At 34.4% G+C, this 17933-nt stretch overlaps 1 protein-coding gene across 2 annotated transcripts; it reads right to left on the bottom strand.

Moving 5' to 3' along the window:
- Positions 1-992: 992 nt before the first annotated feature.
- Positions 993-16261, bottom strand: LOC112508886 (choline/ethanolaminephosphotransferase 1-like). Of its 2 annotated transcripts, XM_025113711.1 has the most exons (20): positions 16152-16261; positions 15537-15587; positions 15035-15200; positions 13137-13146; positions 12997-13047; positions 11840-11917; positions 11132-11207; positions 10990-11012; positions 10808-10908; positions 10280-10374; positions 10098-10166; positions 8712-8781; positions 7814-7877; positions 7690-7730; positions 6740-6824; positions 5646-5708; positions 5189-5247; positions 5000-5052; positions 2737-2809; positions 993-1251 (listed from the first exon to the last, which is right to left on the bottom strand). In XM_025113711.1, exons 3-20 carry the CDS (start codon positions 15169-15171, stop codon positions 1230-1232), a joined length of 1170 nt encoding a protein of 389 aa, XP_024969479.1. In that variant the 5' UTR covers positions 15172-15200; positions 15537-15587; positions 16152-16261; the 3' UTR covers positions 993-1229. The 2 variants fall into 2 exon arrangements, with proteins under 2 accessions (XP_024969479.1, XP_024969480.1); XM_025113712.1 differs by having other exon boundaries at positions 15537-16242.
- Positions 16262-17933: the final 1672 nt, after the last annotated feature.

Below are 17933 nucleotides of genomic sequence, written 5' to 3' on the forward strand. Positions count from 1 at the left end.
ACACTGGCCAATAATCTTAGGGGTTGTTTGTTTACCTCTTAATAGTTCCACTGAAAGGCATCATCTGAATCATTAAGAGGTGAATCTTGTTTGACAAAAAAAAAATATGTCTCTTARTGGTTCTAAAACCCTCTGAATGATTTTGTATCTTGAGCCTCCCTTAACCATTCGACCCCCTAATTTCATTGTAAATAATTACCAAACAATTATATTTCATTTTACACTAAATCATAAGCTTCTTAATCATCTTGTAGCAAACCATTCAGCAACTGCCAAACAGCCCTTACTCGATAAAAGACATAGCAAGAATTGAGAATCTTACCTAGTAACCGAGGGAAAATACTCTTACGCGGTAGACGCTAACCGAATTTAAGATGTATACTAACAACTCATTTTGAAGGACGAAAATGTTACACAATAAGGTAAATGACAATGATGTTTGTTGCCGGTAAATACTTACTCGGTAAGCATTTGGTAAACAACCTCTTAATTTAAAATTGGAAACCGTTTTTCACAGAGATTCTTAATAAACATAAGCTCTGAAAGGAGGGTTATTAACTACTTATGATTCCTATTTTACTCTTATTGGAAAAACGCTTACCGAGTGTCACTACCTTACCACATGAGCATAACAAGGACTCGTATCAGCTATTAAAAAGCATAACAAAGACCAATAATCTCACCCGGTTAACACTCATCAAGTAAAAGACAGTTACCAACAATCCATTAAGCAAAGAATGTTATCCAATAAAATAAGCAAAGATGGTAACTTATTATATAAATAAATATATCATTACATAAAATTTGATAATAATTCCATTTCAATCTCGTTTTTGAGTTGATCATCAAAACTCTCCATCTAAAATCTCTATCACAAGCGGTGGAGCATGTGGTTTAATTCGATACAAAACGAAGAACCTTGCCCCCAATGGGGGGCTCGCACGACGGGCTATTAGCTCAGTGGTTAGAGCATGCCCCTGATAATTGTGTCATGGTACCGAACCCAAAAGCACGCATTAAAGAAAGTATATCCAACCTTACAATGCATTTAAAAGTACAACGTTGACCCACAAATGAGACGCAAAGGAAAAAAGAATGCCGGCTAAATGTAATATTTTCCAAGAAAAGAATAGAACCCGACACCACGTCGGGTAGCAAAAGTTGGTCGGAAATTGCGACTTAAAATAACGATATTTAAGGGTTACAATGCATACCTTCATATAAATATCTCAAGCTTCTTTTCTTGTAATCCTGATAAATTTACGTAAAAATTAGCAGCCGAAGAATCAAGAGATGAGCACATATCGGCTCTCCATGCATGTAATTTGTGCAATAGTCAGGGTCATGCGAGAAATTCACTTTCGGGTTATATTGTATGAATATTGTAACTTTCACGTCACTTTCAAATGTGTATTGGAAGGTTAAATTATAGAGTAAATTACATTTTTGTCCCTGTGGTTTGTTGAAACTTACTATTTTCGTCCCTATGATTTTCAACCCTATGGTTTACAACTCAATTGTTTTTTCGTCCTCTTATGATTTAAAACTTATTGATGTTTTCGTCCATGTGATTTACAATACATTGCTACTTTAGTCCCTCATACTTAAACGTAGAAGTTAGCCTTAAGGACGAAAATAGCAATGAATCGCAAACCATAGGGATGAAAACCGCAAATTTCAAAACCACAAGGACAAAATTTGCTATTTTTTACAAACACGGGGACAAAAAGTGTAGTTCACTCTAAATTATGTTGTGTGAATGTTGTAACCTTCACACAGTATAGAGATATCTTCACACTTCTCATTACAAACCTCCACATAATATAAAAACATCTTCACAGTTCTCGGCTTCTCGCAACAAACCTTAACACAATATAAAGGGATCTCCACAGTTCTCACAACAAACTTTCAGGTAATATAATGATATATTCACTTTTTCACATGTTCGCGCAAAAAGGGTTGTCACCAGAACTCAGCCAACCCTTATGCAGCAAGCATCTAGTCGGTGCTTTAAGACTAGAAATGGAAATTTTACCCTACCCGACCCTAATAGGGCGGATATTCCTTGCTTTGACGGGTAACGGGATGGGGATGGGGATGGGGATGGGAATTTGTTTTCATACCCGAAGCGGGATCGGGGTGGGATTGGGGATGGCATTACTCGCCCCTAATCCAAACCCGTTTAAATTCTTTATTTTATTTAATATATGTATATAGTGTAGTGTATAGATATACATATAGGGTTTGGTTCCGGTAAGGAGAGTTAGGGTGAGAAGCATAAGAAGGGATATCCACCGACATTAGGATGAAATGCACCGGATTAATCCCCGTATCAAGCACGATCCAGGGACGGGTTTGAGAATAAAGGTGATCAAGGTCCAGATATATGTATATATGTAAGTATGCATTTGTTATTAGATGACGAATATATTTGATTTTCGTTATTGGTAATTAATGTAGTGACGATTTATTATAATTTTGACTCTAAAATACACTGTTTTTACTGTTTTTTACTAAACAGGTACCCAACGGGTTCCCTGAAACCGCCGAGATTCCTTCCCCTGAAACCCGTCACGGATTAGTCGGGGCAGGGACATACACTTTGGGAGGTCCCCACATGATAAGGACATGTCTTTGAGCAGATGTTTGGATGAATGGCAACCAAATTTCATGCAATGACTGGTGAATCAATATATCAGGTTTTGATCAACCAAATTAATACAATAGAATGCTTACCTGAAACAATAGATTCCAAGAGCTGTTGTTATTTCATGGATGACTGCTGTTGCAAAGTGTAGATATAATGCACCTGGGATGAGCGTAAAACTATGTTACGTAATGACACCGAGATAAATCTAGCTTATCAGAGCATCTCCAACAGATTCTCTAAAATGAAAAATCAAAAGCCAAAATCTCCAAAAAGAAATTACGTCAATCTCCAACAGCTTCTCCATTTTAGAGAATACAATATTAATTATACAATGCACCTAGGATGGGGGTAAAACTATGTTACATAACGACATCCACGAGAAAAAAGTTAGCTTATCAGAGCATCTCCAACTGATTCTCAAAAATGAAGAACCAAAAGTCAAAATCTCCGAAACAAAAATTAAGACTATCTCCAATAGCTTCTTCATTTTGGATATTAGAATATTAATTATATTATTACATTTCAACACAATTTATAAAAATATTATTTCTCTCTCCCACAGACTCCTACTTTATCCATTTTGAAGAAGGTTTTGGAGAATATGTTGTAGCAAAAATGGTCAAGATCTCCATTTTGGAGAATTTGTTGGGAGATGTTGTCCATGGAACTTTTGAATAGGCTAAAAGGAACCGAAAAGAAAGGTAAAGTGGTCTTACTCGATGCAAAAATGTAACTAGTCTTGTTAATATAATAGAAAATAAAGCTAGAATTAATTGTTCAGTTGGGGTTGATCAAGTGGTTGAAACTCATTTATAACAACCTAGAGATCTTGTGTTAAGTCCTACACCGGCTAGACTTGAACCTATTCTCTTTAATATACACAGGAACCCCCATTTTCTCTTTAAGGGTCTTTTAGAGAGTAATCTGATGGGGTCCACATATCTCACAAAGTATCAGAGCCAAGATTTATCATCTAAGACAAATGTGTCCATCTAGCTTATGTTGGAGGGGCATGTTAGAGTCTTTACATAAGCTAGAGTTGGACCTATTCTCTTTAACATATATAGGAACCCCCAAAGGGCTCTTCTGTAGAGTAATCTGATGGGATTCCACATATCTCATATGGTTTTAGAACCAAGGTCTACAATCTCAGACATCTTTGACCGAGGGACCGACACTTTGGATCATGTGTCCATCTAGCCTCCGCTGGTGGGGGCATGTTAAGAGTCTCACATCAGCTAGACCTATTCCTTTCAATATACGTAGGAACCCTTTCTCTCCCTAACGTTGTGTTCTTGAAACATCTTTTACAAAGGAAAGGAAAGGAAAGGGAAAGAAAGGAAAAGGGAGAAAAGAAAAAAAAAATCGTGTTCTCGAAACCTTTTTTAGGAGAGAAAGGAAAGGAAATGGAAGGAAAACAATGATAAGTTTCCTCTCAAAACTTTCCTCCCAAATGTGGGAGGAAAGGGAAGGAAAGGAAAAAATTAAAACCCTTCAATAAATTATTAAAATTACAAAACTACCTACCTTTCATTATAAAGGATATATTTTTAAAGGGTATATTTGTAAAAATGACATCTTTCCTTTCTCCCCTGTTCAAGAACACGAAGAATTATTGTCTTTCTTTTCCTTTCCTTCCCTTTCGAGAACACAAATAAAAAAATATTTTCCATTCCTTTTTTTCCCTTCCCTTCTTTTCCATCCATTTCTTTTCTTCTCTCTCCAAATTTGATATAGTGCCACGCTCTTTTGTAGAGTAATCTAAGGGGGTTCCACATATGTCGTATCCCGAAATAAAAGCTCACATGTGTATTGCTCATTGAATTACCAAAAATGATGCATAAATTTGCAGGCAGGGTACTTCCTGGGCTAAAAGTCATAGGATTCACAAGAATCCACGCATTTTCAGTGGCTGACAGCTAATAGAGTGCCATATGGGGCTGGGTGGTTGTGGATTAATCTGTCTGTATAGATTGGAGGGTTTTTGTTTAAGAAGGTTTTTTTATAGATGAAAGGAGCGTGTTATTTGATCGGGAGGGGGAGATTTTCAAAAAAAAAAACATGGCTTTCTACATAAAGCTCTCCCTAGAAGCTTACTGAAAAAGACACTTTCTACATCACCAAGACACTACCAAACAGTCATGTATAGCTGACCAAATAAGCTATGAGTCTCTTTAAGCTCATCAAGCTGCTAACAAACAGACCCTATGTCAGATTTGTGGTTTAACATAATTGATTTGAGGCTTATGTTGGTTATCATGCTATGGATGATTTTTAACTTCATTAGCAATATTCAAGAGAAAATTCAAATGAAGTTGATTTTTTTTATCATCATGATAATAATGATACCTGTGTATAAACAGAAACCGAGAAGAACCCATTTCTCATCAACAAGGGGAATTCTGCCACAAATTTGAATATCATTAACCATTAGATACAACAAACAGAACTAAGAAATAATAAAATTCGCCTCATTATTCCAAATCTATTATCACAAAACACGGAAAAAATATGCTTATAAGTCAGATAACCACATACCCATCATTTAACCAGGCAGTGAGTGCATTCGCAATCGCGAGCGGGAGATAGAACAAGGACTGGAATGTAACCAAGAAAAATGAAATGGCAATCATCATTACACAAACCAACTTCTCTATGAAAAGTAGGCAGGCTATTGACAGAAATCACAATATATAACTACTCCCTCCGTCACAAATTAAGTGTCCACATTTCTAATTTTAGTTTCTCTCAAAATAAGTCTCCACTTTCAAAAGTAAGTTTCTACTTCCCCATTCTGTCCTTAATTATGAGATGGAGAAAGTTTCCCTCTCTATTATCAAGGGTAAAATTGTCATTTAGTTATTTAAGAAGTGTAATAATTACACATTCCTAAAACTGTGTCATTTTCATTATGGACATTTATTTTAGGACGGAGGGAGTATTGAAGAAATGTGGTTACAAAATTCTGAACGAAGGATATTAAATCGAAACTTACCATGGACATACTAGTTTTCAACCCCTTTGGTTCATCGCACAAATGGGCCAATATCATCCTTCCCTGCAAACAGATGAAGGCCTTGGTGAATACTCAGTCTCCCACATTTCTAAATGAAGGCCTTACTATTGGTTTAATCCCAAGAAAGCATCACATAAACCTCCTTGATTTTCCAGAAAAATGAAGAAAAAAACTCTAAAACCTGAGAAATTTTGAAAAAAGTTTGAAAAGGTTGACAGCCAATCAGATTTTTACAGCACAATTTAAAAAAAAACCTAAGGAGGCGTTTTGTTTTGCAGAATGGAATTTGTTGGAATCGGAATTCATCAAAAGAATTCAACTTTAAGGGAATTGAAATGGAATTTGATGGAAATTGACCACAAGTTTGGTTGGTAGGAATTGCAATGGAATCTCTCAAAAGAATTGGAATTTACATTAGTGGCATGGTGATATTGGTGGTCGGAACTGGAGGTAATTGGTGGGTGTGGGGGTGACAGTTGTGATGATGACAGTAGTGGTATTGGTAGTGGGTGGTGGGTGTGATAGTGACGGTAGTAGCATGGTCGTGTTGGGGGCAGAGGTGGGCGGTGTTGGTTATATTGGAAAAGGGATGGAATTCAATTGCTTCATTTATGCCAAGGAATGATAGAATTAATTAATTTGTGGAACTCAAAGAAATTTCAAGGATTCCATCCATTTCAAGAAGTGAACCAAACAAAGGTATTGGAATTTGGTGAAAGGAATTTGTCATTCCAATTCCTTCAAATTCCTTCGAATTCCGCAAACCAAATGGGATAAAAGTAAAAAATCATTCTCAAAGAAGGATTATTAATAGTCAGAATATAATTTTCCACAAATGGTTTTATTAGTGGTAGAATAAATACAAACACATTTTTCTCGACTACACACCACATCATGATCTAAAGTCGGAGCACATTTGTGATTCACAGGAAATAAAACTAGCTCATAACATGTAATAATGCACTACGGAAGCCAAAGGTTGTTTATAGGACCTTCCTTTTCATAAATCAATAATAAGACAGAGGTAGGCAACAGAACCGCAATTGAAAGGATACAATTAACTACAATCTTACCACAAGAAATCCAAATGCTTGCCCGATTCCCATAACAACCATATGTGGATATTTCCCGATTAAATTATATGGAGACATATAATCCCTGGAGAAGAAAGAATATTCTGCATCAGAATAGATAAAGAAATACGCCATCCAAAAGAAAGCAACCTTTTGACTTGGCACATAGTTCAATAGAAGTCTTTGACAAATCATCAAATACCTAAAATATATGCTGTTACAGCGGTATTTCTCAGGACCATGATTTAAAACAGCAGGTATCGCGATGATAAAGCAGTGGTATAGCGGTCCAAAAATAGTGGTTCATATAATAATTAGAATATATATATATATATATATATATATGCATACATAATTCAACATATTTTATGTATTCAATAAGAAATATATAAAGAATAATAATTTCCAAGTCCAAATAAAAATAATTGAACAATGTGAATACTTTTATTCAAATTAAGATGTCAAAGTGTAGGTGTCCTAATCCAAAAAAAGTAAATAATGATATCTTTTAGTCCAAAAAATAAGAATAATGAAAACTTGATATTGTTGGACTAAAATAAAACCGAATGGAAGTCCTAAATAAAAGCTCCCAAAAAAAAAATTAACAGCAAAACAGCCTATCTACAAATAGCGATTATGCAGCTGCTTTTTTGCGTTCAAAATGCGGTCATTTAGCGATCAAGAGCACCGCAAATCGCAGGACCGCTATTTGACCACCGCTATAGTGGTGCAATTAACAACATAGCCTAAAATACCTTTTAATAAGAAAAGGTTGAGAAAGCTTGTGGTCAAACAGGTAATTTTGCGAGGAATCTTTCGAGAAAAAGGAAACGTCACATCAGTTGGCACAAACCAAAATAGGCAAGTGTTGCATTCTTTGGGACGGAAGGAGTAAGATACAATAAATACTCAAAGATGGGAAAAGCAGAATCAGGAAGTGTGGAACATACCATAGCAAAACTACTCCCAATAGTACACCAAAAGGGACAAGCTGGCATGGAAAGTCAAAGAATGTCCAATAAGAATCTTAAGAATCAAGAAATAACCATGTGATTGACAAAGAAATGTGATTACCATAGCCAAGGCCTTCAGCATGCTTCCATGTCTCAAGCGTACAACCTTGTAAACATTCTGCACACTGGAAGCAAGAAAAAAAAATAGCAAGTTTAAGTAAGGACTATATAAAAGTTCATGACTGCCAAAAATCATCTTCGGTATGGATTAAAACGAAACTAATAAAGCAAGTGTAGAATATTAGGTTCAACTAATCAGAGGCGGACCTAGGAATTTTTTCAAGTGATAGCACCATTGAACTATAAGAAACCAAGATATGGATATTTTTCAAAAAATCATCATTGGTCTGTTGGTTAGTGCCTTAATTTTTGTATGTGAGGCCTTGTGTTCGAGTCTTTTATTGCAATTTTTTTCTGAAACATAATAAATCTGAAATTAAAATTAAAAACTAAGAAAATGACCCAAACAAGATTCGAACCCACACCTGGGGTAGGAGAAAAGCCATACAAACCAACTCTACCAGGAGAAATTTGTGCCATCATTGTAGTTTCAAGATATATATGGTTGCACAAAACAAAATGATACGGTGACACCTTTCACGACTCCGTAATTTTTTACACTGCGACGGAGGAATAAAGCGGTGGCCCGTGCCACTGTATGGTATAGAGTGGGTTCGCCTCTGCAACTAATGGTTTTTTCTGTAAATCATCATTTATATGCAAGATATAGAGTTTCAACTTCACCAAAATACTGTCACAGATACATTTCAACTTATAAGACAACATATATTGGCAGCTGATTCTGCTGCCAAATTCAGGTTCTTATTTTTCTCTTTATGGGCCAAAAATTTCAACTTTCCATGTGTAAATCAGGAAGTTTATAATTCATATAAGTGGTACAGATATGCAATATGGTAAAGGAAGAGTAAATTTGCTCTAAAATGAAAAGGATTGCTTACTTGAATGTGATTGTCGGTATAACGGCAAAAACTATCATACAAAACAAAACTGCTCCATATGTTGGGATTCCTGAATTTAATGATATGCAAGATCAAATCAAGAAGCAAAATATGAAATCAAGTTCCTTGTAGAATATATGCTCTATCTGTAATTAAGTCGTAGACATGATATTCCTTAATTTTTCAATTGAGCAAGATCAATTCTCCTCAGACATGTTATAATCATGTGACGTTCTTATAATTGATCAAGATCAGAACGGACCCTGTAAAATCCCGATCTCCTACATGACGCACATTCACATCCACCAAGATACAAGTGATAAAAGGAAAGACACTTTGCAAAAGCCATAAGAAAAATAGTATTTAGCAATTACGCAAGAGAAACCAAGCATATACACAAAGGTCCATAAAAAGCTAAAATCAGCAGTCTGCCTTAAAAGCACTCACCAAAATGGATGACTTCCATTTAGCATAACAAAAAAATGTAAATGTGGAGTTTATTTTTTTTTTTGTTAGAAATCAGCTCAACTTAACTCAACTAAGGGGATGTTTGGTTAGTTTTCCATCAAGTCCTCTATGGATAAAGTTGTCTGTGTGGATTAATCTGTCTGTATAGATTCAGAAGGTTTTTGTTTGGAATGGTTTTCTCATAGATAAAAGGAGCGTATTTATAAATTGAGAGAGACAGGTTTAGAAAAAACTTGCCTTTCTTCATAAAGCTTCCTCCTAAATGCTTACCGAATAAGCCATTTTCTATATCATTAAGTCATTACCAAACAATCATATATAGCTGACCAAATAAGTTGTGAGTCCATTAAGCTCATTAAACTGCTAACAAATGGGCCCTAAGCTCTTTACGTAAGGAAAGCTTGGAATAGGCCGAAAAGAATATATGAGATATGCAATTCGAAATGATAAGGAGAATGCAGAGAACAAGCTAAGCCAACAAAAATGTTGGCCATATTTAAACATGTCAAAGGGTAGCATAAATGAATCATCCAGCCATAAAAATAATGACAAATAGGACTAATCCGTTATTCCTTCCACTTCTCCCAATGTTATAGTATTGGCACTAGAAGCCCCCAACTCATCCTAGACTAGAATTACTCCCCTTTGCCAAAAGCTTACATAAGAAGCTCCATCAGGTGCTGGAAACTCAAAGCCCACAAATTACACCAACTTTTGTGAGCGAAGATTGGATTGATCCCAATCCGGCACTAGCAACATGCTAATAGTGGATGATACATCCAACGTCAATGTAAAGATACTCGTTTTTGGTTTACAAGATGAAATATTCATAGAATCCAAAATGCCATCATAGCTAAACAAGAATAGGAGTTCCTCTAACAAAAAGAGAGAGAGAGAGAGAGAGAGAGAGAGCTGTACCATCTACTAATGGAACCCAACTCAGCAGCGGAATAGACTTCCGGATATCTTGGGCCCACCACTCTGCACCTGGAATTGAAATGATCCAATGATGCAACACTTAATGACCATTCAAATGTACATATGAATCAAATTTGTTACAGGACAGAATGGCATATGTTATAGGTGAAAAAGTTGCATACCAACTATAGCTGTAAAGAAATGTGCCATGTATATCAGCATGAGACCCTCTGTAGGTCCATTTACTGCCGGAAGGATTAACGTGTTGGTAAAGTAACTGCAACATAAAATTAACTTCACCATACTTTCAAACAAATAAGATTAAATAATACAGCAATTTATATTCAAACTAAAGACAGTGATCAAGTTTAGCATTTAATAAGAAAGAAAATCCACCCTCCCATAAAAAGAATGCAAACAACAGAAAGTGTACATTATGTGACCCATGCAAAAATGTATAATCCTTTGCCGGTTTTGCCCCATTCCTTCAATGAAAGATGCATACTGGGAGAAACAAATGAAATAACAGACAAGTGAAAATATGACGAGCGCAGGACTGATGCTGTTATTTCTTTTATGGAGCTCATTTAAGAATGTTAGAGGGTGAAAAAACAACCTTATTCAAGTGATATGGGGAAGACAAATTTTTTAAAGATATATGTTGAATAAATTTGTACTACAGAAACAAAACAATTACTTGGGCTACTTACTGTTCCCAAGTTGCACCATAGAATGGAACAGCTGAAATCACCCAGAACCAAAATGTGTATCTTCCGCACATAGCAGTGCTCCCAAAGGCCAATGCTTCCAACTGAGCCATGCATAAATAAAGTACAATTGGACAATGACAGTTGCAGCTGCAAAACAGACTTGAGAAACAAAGAAGACATACCGCACATGCAAGTGCATCACATCCTGCAGAAATTAGGAAAGGCCATAAATTGACATATTTCGGCACATAATCACAGAGATGGAGTATAAGGGGATTAGGGGTACAGAATGAGTAGCAGTGGCGAGGAATTAATATTAATCACCATGATCAAATAGTTCTCCCAATGGACTAGAAGAGTTGGTCCTTCTAGCTTGCTTTCCATCAACAGCATCGAATGTCTAGCATGAAGATAGAGAAATTTGAAAGAAAAAAAAATCAATTAAAAAATAACACCCGAATGAATGCCTAGAGACTCGATATATGATTTTGTGTCAAGATCAAATAAACATTTTTCAAGAAAAGTAATGCAAGATGTCTAAATTCAAACAAAACTTTTATGAGCTTAGAAATCTCTGGTCCCCGCTCTTCTGCATGCCAGGTTCAGACATTCCACAATCAGTAATCTGAGAGCTAGTCAGAGAGGAAGCAATATGCATTTTCACATAGCACAGGTAAGAAATGACACATATCAAGTAAATATTTATAAATAATTTCTTTTTAATATATATGGATATATCATATTTTTACCATCTCATTCAGCAGCATAAAAAACATACAAGTTCGAAAAGAAGTTTTGATGAAGCCAAAATCATCTTTTGGTAAAATAGCTCACTTTGGTCGATTTTGCCCCACCCTTTACAGTGAGAAAAAGAATGCCAATTTTGTCCCACCTTATCTCAAGCCTCTGTTGTGCCAAATGTGAGACAAAACCTTTTTCTCCTGTCCAAGCCTATCCCATCCCATGTACCAAACACGACCATAGTAAACAATCCAAACACCCAAAATCATCACTTCATAATGGTAAACAAACCTGGTACAAGAAGAGGAGTAATCCATGAGCAAAATGAACCCATCTTGGAGGCGGAGAATCCAATTGAGGTGAATATATCTAAACATGCTCAGACATAAAATAGAAGTTAGTAAGAAACACAGAAGATAAGAACAAAATGCCTTTTTTTGTGAACAGTTGAAAGCAAATTAGGAAGGTTACAATACTTTCTTTATGTTAATAACGTACATTGATAGGAAATCCTATAAGGATATGACCCAATTAGACCATATCAACTTAGGTGATGGTTAGTTTCAGTTGACAACAATTACAGGACAATGGATAACTTGCTACAACATTTAGTAAACATTTTGCTACCACAATTACAATTACAAAGTCACTTTTTGTGAACACTTTATAATTACAATTACAACATTTTACAATTACACTCGCATATTTCTGCAGCTCTTGCAAGGTCAAGAAGCCTTGGTGCAACAGTGTCACATTATCATCTAGATATGCCTATTTTCTGATACATGCAAATCTGACTCCACTATGCTTGCTGGTGCTATACTAAGAGGTTTGAGATTGCATGGATAAAACCAAACCAAATGAACCTAATATATCCATTCAAAAGTTGGGTTTGGGAGGGGAAAGAGATTTCCAGGATCAAAATTTTCGTATGTTAAAACAGATTAGACAGGCAATAAGAACCAGATGCATGCATCTAAATACTCCAGCTCTAAGGGCTGATGTAAAAATGGAAGGTAGCCAAATATTGATCTGTTGATGCAATATTTATTGGACCAAAAGTTTTCTGATGGGTATGTGCTGAGATTAGGTGACGTGTGACGGTGTGCTATGTGTAGATCCTCATGATATAGTTGCCTAGAGGGTGTAGAAGTTCAATCATATAGATAGTAGTGCCAGGGTAAAAAAAAATGGAAACCAACTACTTTTTTACCATATGCAGTATGCCAATTCAGATTATTCTGCAAGAGGAATTCCTTTTTATGGAAAGATCACCAAACATACAATACGTGCTAAAACTCATAGACAAGAGATAGAAATGAGAACTTTCATAAGTGAAGGAAGACAAAGCATAGAAATAATTCAACAAGACGACATGGTGTACATGAGGACACCAAATGCACAGTAGTTAGGACTTCGTGTAAAGAGTTACAGAATCTTGCACTCACATAGCCAAGCGATGCAGAGATGAGCAAGAACATGAATCCTGTTAGTGTAATCTGAAAATAGAAATCTGTGTAAGAATACAAGACATGAAAAAATGGTTCAGGTTATATGACAACGCAAGATAGTTATAAAGGCATTTTACCATATTGGGTCTAAAGCATCCACGACATGCAACAAGAAGAGAAAGACTATTAGTGACAGTCACAAATGATTTAAAACACAATATAGAAACATGAAGAGGGGGGAGGAGAGGAAGTGTTACAAACTAAAGCAGTTGGCTATGCTTAACTGGAATCAAAATATCACAATTTCATGATTCGTTGTCTCACAATTCAACACAAACAGAAGGGTCTCCCATAATTAAATTCTTACAATTTACTGTCCTGATTGACTAGGAAAGGTTCAAGGTTAATATCCCCAAAATAATGTTAGTGACCTGGACACTTTAAAAAAGTCACTAGTCTCAAATAGAGTGACTTCAATATCATTCTTTCTTTAAGACTGCTGTTGGGTTAACTGCAATTCTCAAGGCTATAGAGACAGTAATACCATAAAACAACCCCATTACTAGAAATAAGAATCTATGGCCCATGTAATCTGTCTGGATACTAAAATGCACAAGGTACTCTTCCTTATCAGTTTCGTTCATTATAACCCAAAAATATCCCACGTAAAGCCTATGTGTACCTATGTATGAAACTGTTCATACAACCATCTATAAGCAATCCCAAACCAAGGAAAATCAAGCTTTTTGTATTTGTTTTAGCCTCATGCTTACTTATGATCAGGAGCCTCCAATTAGAGTGTCCCCCCCCCCCAAAAAAAAAAAAAATCCAACCCAATATATTCCACAAAGCATGTTCCTAAGCGTTCAGCCATGTCACTAGATGCTTATTCAGTGGGATACAGTATGCTTCCAAAATTATGTCTTCTACACGTTTAGGCTTCGCATACTTTTACCTGACATACATGATATTCTATTCCAATTTCTATTCACTTTCGATCCTCAATCTACAACCATGGTGAGAAGTAAACAAGAAACAACACAAAAGAATCTGTATCAGACATGCCAATCTATATGCAAATCCCAAACCCATGGAAAGTCAAGCTTTTTGTTTAACTCTTAACCCGATGCTTATTTGTAATGCCAAGCTTCTGTTTAGAATATATTAACAAGCAATCAGTTTCAGCTTTGCAGCCAAAGAAGTAAAATTGAAAAACAATTAACTATACCAATTACAATTCCCTTATACGCTTACTCCTTGTTCTCTCAAGATTGCAAGAGAAACAACTAATAATAAATAACTATAACCATTTGTGTGCAACCTTTCTTGTGGAAAGAATGCCACTAGGGAGGGGTCTGAACAAGGAATAATAAATAAATAAATAACTATACCCATTTGAGTTCTCTTCACAGATAAAAGTAAGCGTTGTTGTCACAACTTCATGCAAGTGCACACATAATTCACACAATCAACAGTCTCCTTGTTCTCTAAAATTTGTGAGAAAGGCGCACTATTTTAATTGACCTATCTTGCAACAAGAAATCAACAGTACTACTGAAATGATAAAGCCATGGAAGAGGAAGGAATTTGAAGATAATAAGATTGTGTGCTGTTCATGGCAACTCCTCAAAGACTGTGGGCACTTGGTTTGTGCAGCCGAAGTCCAATGAGATAGTTTCTAGCTGCAACATCAACTCTATTGAACCTCTAATAGAAAAAATAAGCTTGCTTAAAAGAGCTACAATATCTTGGAAGATTGTAATTCATTGAAATGTCACAAAACGGAATAGAACTTTATCTGCAATTATATAATATCTTGGAAGATTGTAATTCACTGAAATGTCACAGAACGGAATAGAACTTCAACTGCAAGTACTTCATAAATTACTTCACATATGTATGATATAGTTCTCATCAACAAAAGAATAGATTTGTATCAGCACACACGCATGCTAAGTAATATGTTTATTTGTAAATAACTAGAGGATCATCCATAAGTATGTTATATGAAGAGAAAGAATTGAACAATACTTACGGCATCCAAAGAGGGAAGAAAGTAACAAAACGAGTCCAAAATGGTTGTAGCACATATTTTGCAAGATAAGAGTGATCAACTCCACTGTACTTGTATCTGTGCAGTGCATTAATGCCATGAACACCTATATATCCCATTGGGTTACCCCCAACTTAGCTTTTAGAACCTGCCAATTATAGAAAACACATATAAATCATATATATGTGATACTATTAAAAAGCTGATACAAAAATAGCATAGATAATCATATTTTAATAAAAGAAAATGGTCAACCATTCGCTTCCAAAGCAGAAAACACAAATGTTTTGCCAATTTTCTTTAAATATTAAGTTGCTAGTATCGACCCAGAACAAAAGGCAGGGATTGTTTACTTTATGAGTTGAAGATATTCAGTCGATTGAAGAATCTCTTATGTTCATTGTGGAATAAGCAATTACACAATCACACAAGGATAACAATGATATCATATTTTACACAAATATATGAAGAAAAAAACACCAACCTGAGAAATTAACTGATTGAATGATGAGGGGGCACCAGGAATGATGTTGATCTGCAAGTAAAAGCTCTAAAAAGGTGAAGAAGATGGAACCAGAGAATACGATTATAGGCTTCCAGTTATTTAGTAGTTCTCAGTACAGTTCTCAATCACTTTAATCTCCCATGTTTTTTTCTACAAATTGCATATCAATTTGAAAAATGCTAACACGAAACAATTACAAATCCAAAGCAAAACCAAGAAAAATTATTCGAAATCGTTACATAATCTAACCATGGCAATACATTGTTGTACATGAGAAAAACAAAAAGTTTGTGTCGTTTTCAAAAACGAATACCAGAAGTTGATCTAAATGATAAAAACAACAAAAAACAAAAGCAGACGAAATAGAAGATAAGAATTGATCGAGAGAAATGTTTCCCTCCATCTAATCTTATTTCTCAGTTTGAGTAGGAATTCCGGAACTTAGGTTGCTCCAAGCAACCAAATTCCGAATCCAACAATCGTACTCCACCGCTGAATCCGTTGCTCCGCCTCCGAACAAAAAGGAGGAATCGTCAATGGCGGCCGGCGGCCGGCTTCACCAATGGAGAAAAGAGGCAGAGATGAAGAAGCTACCTTCAGTAGAGAAGAGTATGGAGGAAAAAGGCGCAGAGTGGTTGTGGTGCAGGCGGGTGGGTTTCTGAGATCTTCTCCAAGATCTTTGTGAATAATTCCCCATTTGTAATAAAAAGTGTAAAGTTTATGAATTGTTATGTCATAAATAATTATATTTTTTTTTATCTATATTATATTATCAAACATTTGATAAAAACTCTTAAAAACAATTTTTTATGCACGAAGTATTGTTTATTGATGCATATTCAAACATTTGATAAAAACTTTTAAAAATCATTTTTTATACATAAAGTATTGTTTATTAATGCATATTACTTAAAACTTAAAAATGCAAGTAGATTGTGCGTAAAGTACAACTTATTAAAGCTCTATATCTTAATTCGTGTAACTAACTACAGATAAACATAATCAAATACAGGATAAATATCTCATTTTAAATTTAAAAAATCTAAAATATAATTAGGGTAATTATTGAATTTTAAGAGAATACTTAATTATTATTTTTATAAAATTTATAATATTAAACCAAAAGTAAATTATTTCATTATTAAATTTAAATTAAATTATAATAAAAAATATAAGAAATTACATAAAAAAATAAAACTTTTAAATAGTTCATTTAATATTAACATTTATATATTTTTTTCAAATTTTTATGATATCTTCAAAAATAAAATCATTGTTTTCTTAAAAACACATAAAATCGTATTATAACATCGACATAGACAAATAATAAAATAGAACATTAAAATCGAGATGTGTCTCGCTACATTGCGCGAGTACTTTTCTACTATTATATTATAAGAGTCTTTTATTCGTTCTGACCACTTAATTATTCTGCACCAAACCATTCAGCAACTCTTACACAGCCATTTATTCATTGTAAATAAATAAATAATATGACTAACAGCTATGTTAAAATAAAAGAAAAAATAATTTTTATATATTTTTTATTTTAGTAATTATGTTATTTTGTATGTTAAAATATAAAAAAAAATATTAAAAAAAAGTAAATTGTATGAAAAAATAACGTACTTTAAGGGTTTAGTATGTAAAAAATAACGTACTTTAACTTGATTTTTGTTTTGAGTAACGTATTTTCAAACCTTTTATTTTGGTACCTAATATATAAAATTTTAAACATTTAAGTACCCGGGTAACCGGTTGAAACATATCCGGTAACCATGTTGATGTGGCGAGTGATATGGTATCTAATTCAGTGTTATTTGCTGACATGGATATTTTAATATAATCCGGTTAATGCTTCAACCGTTACCTGGGTACTTAAATGTTTAAAACTTTGCATCTTAGGTACCAAAATGAAAGATTAGAAAGTACGTTATCCAAAATATAAATCAAGTTAAAGTATGTTACTTTTTCATGCAATCTGTTCGTGTAAAAATGTTTAAATTTAGAGGAATCTCTAAATAAAGAAATTGAAATTTGAGTATCTCCAACAACTTTTCTATAATTTTTCTGAAATAGATAATCAGAACTTAAATTTTTTTGAAAAGAATTACATTTAACTTCAATAGATTTTCTATTTTAGGCCTTGTAACATAAATTATCTATACTATATTATAAAACATTTGACAAAAACTCTTAAAACCCATTTTTTTATGCATGAAGTAATGTTTATTTATGCATATTACCTAAAATTCAAGATTACAAGTAAATTGTGCGTAAGTACAATTTATTAAAGTTTCATGTTTGAATTTGTGTAACTAACTGCAGATAAACATAATCAAATAAAGGATAATCATCTCATTTTAAACATAAAAA

This window comes from Cynara cardunculus, assembly GCF_001531365.2.
Source record: "Cynara cardunculus var. scolymus isolate 2C chromosome LG 3, CcrdV1, whole genome shotgun sequence".
NCBI classification, from domain to species: Eukaryota; Viridiplantae; Streptophyta; class Magnoliopsida; order Asterales; family Asteraceae; genus Cynara; species Cynara cardunculus.

Excerpts from the sequence above, each read along its gene's own strand:
- LOC112508886 (XM_025113711.1), bottom strand. The coding sequence starts at position 15,171 with ATGGGATATATAGGTGTTCATGGCATTAATGCACTGCACAGATACAAG. Across the intron at positions 11,918-12,996 it reads TCTCTGCATCGCTTGGCTAT|ATATATTCACCTCAATTGGA; the intron begins GTGAGTGCAAGA and ends GAGCATGTTTAG. Across the intron at positions 10,909-10,989 it reads GTGATGCACTTGCATGTGCG|TTGGAAGCATTGGCCTTTGG; the intron begins GTATGTCTTCTT and ends TGCATGGCTCAG.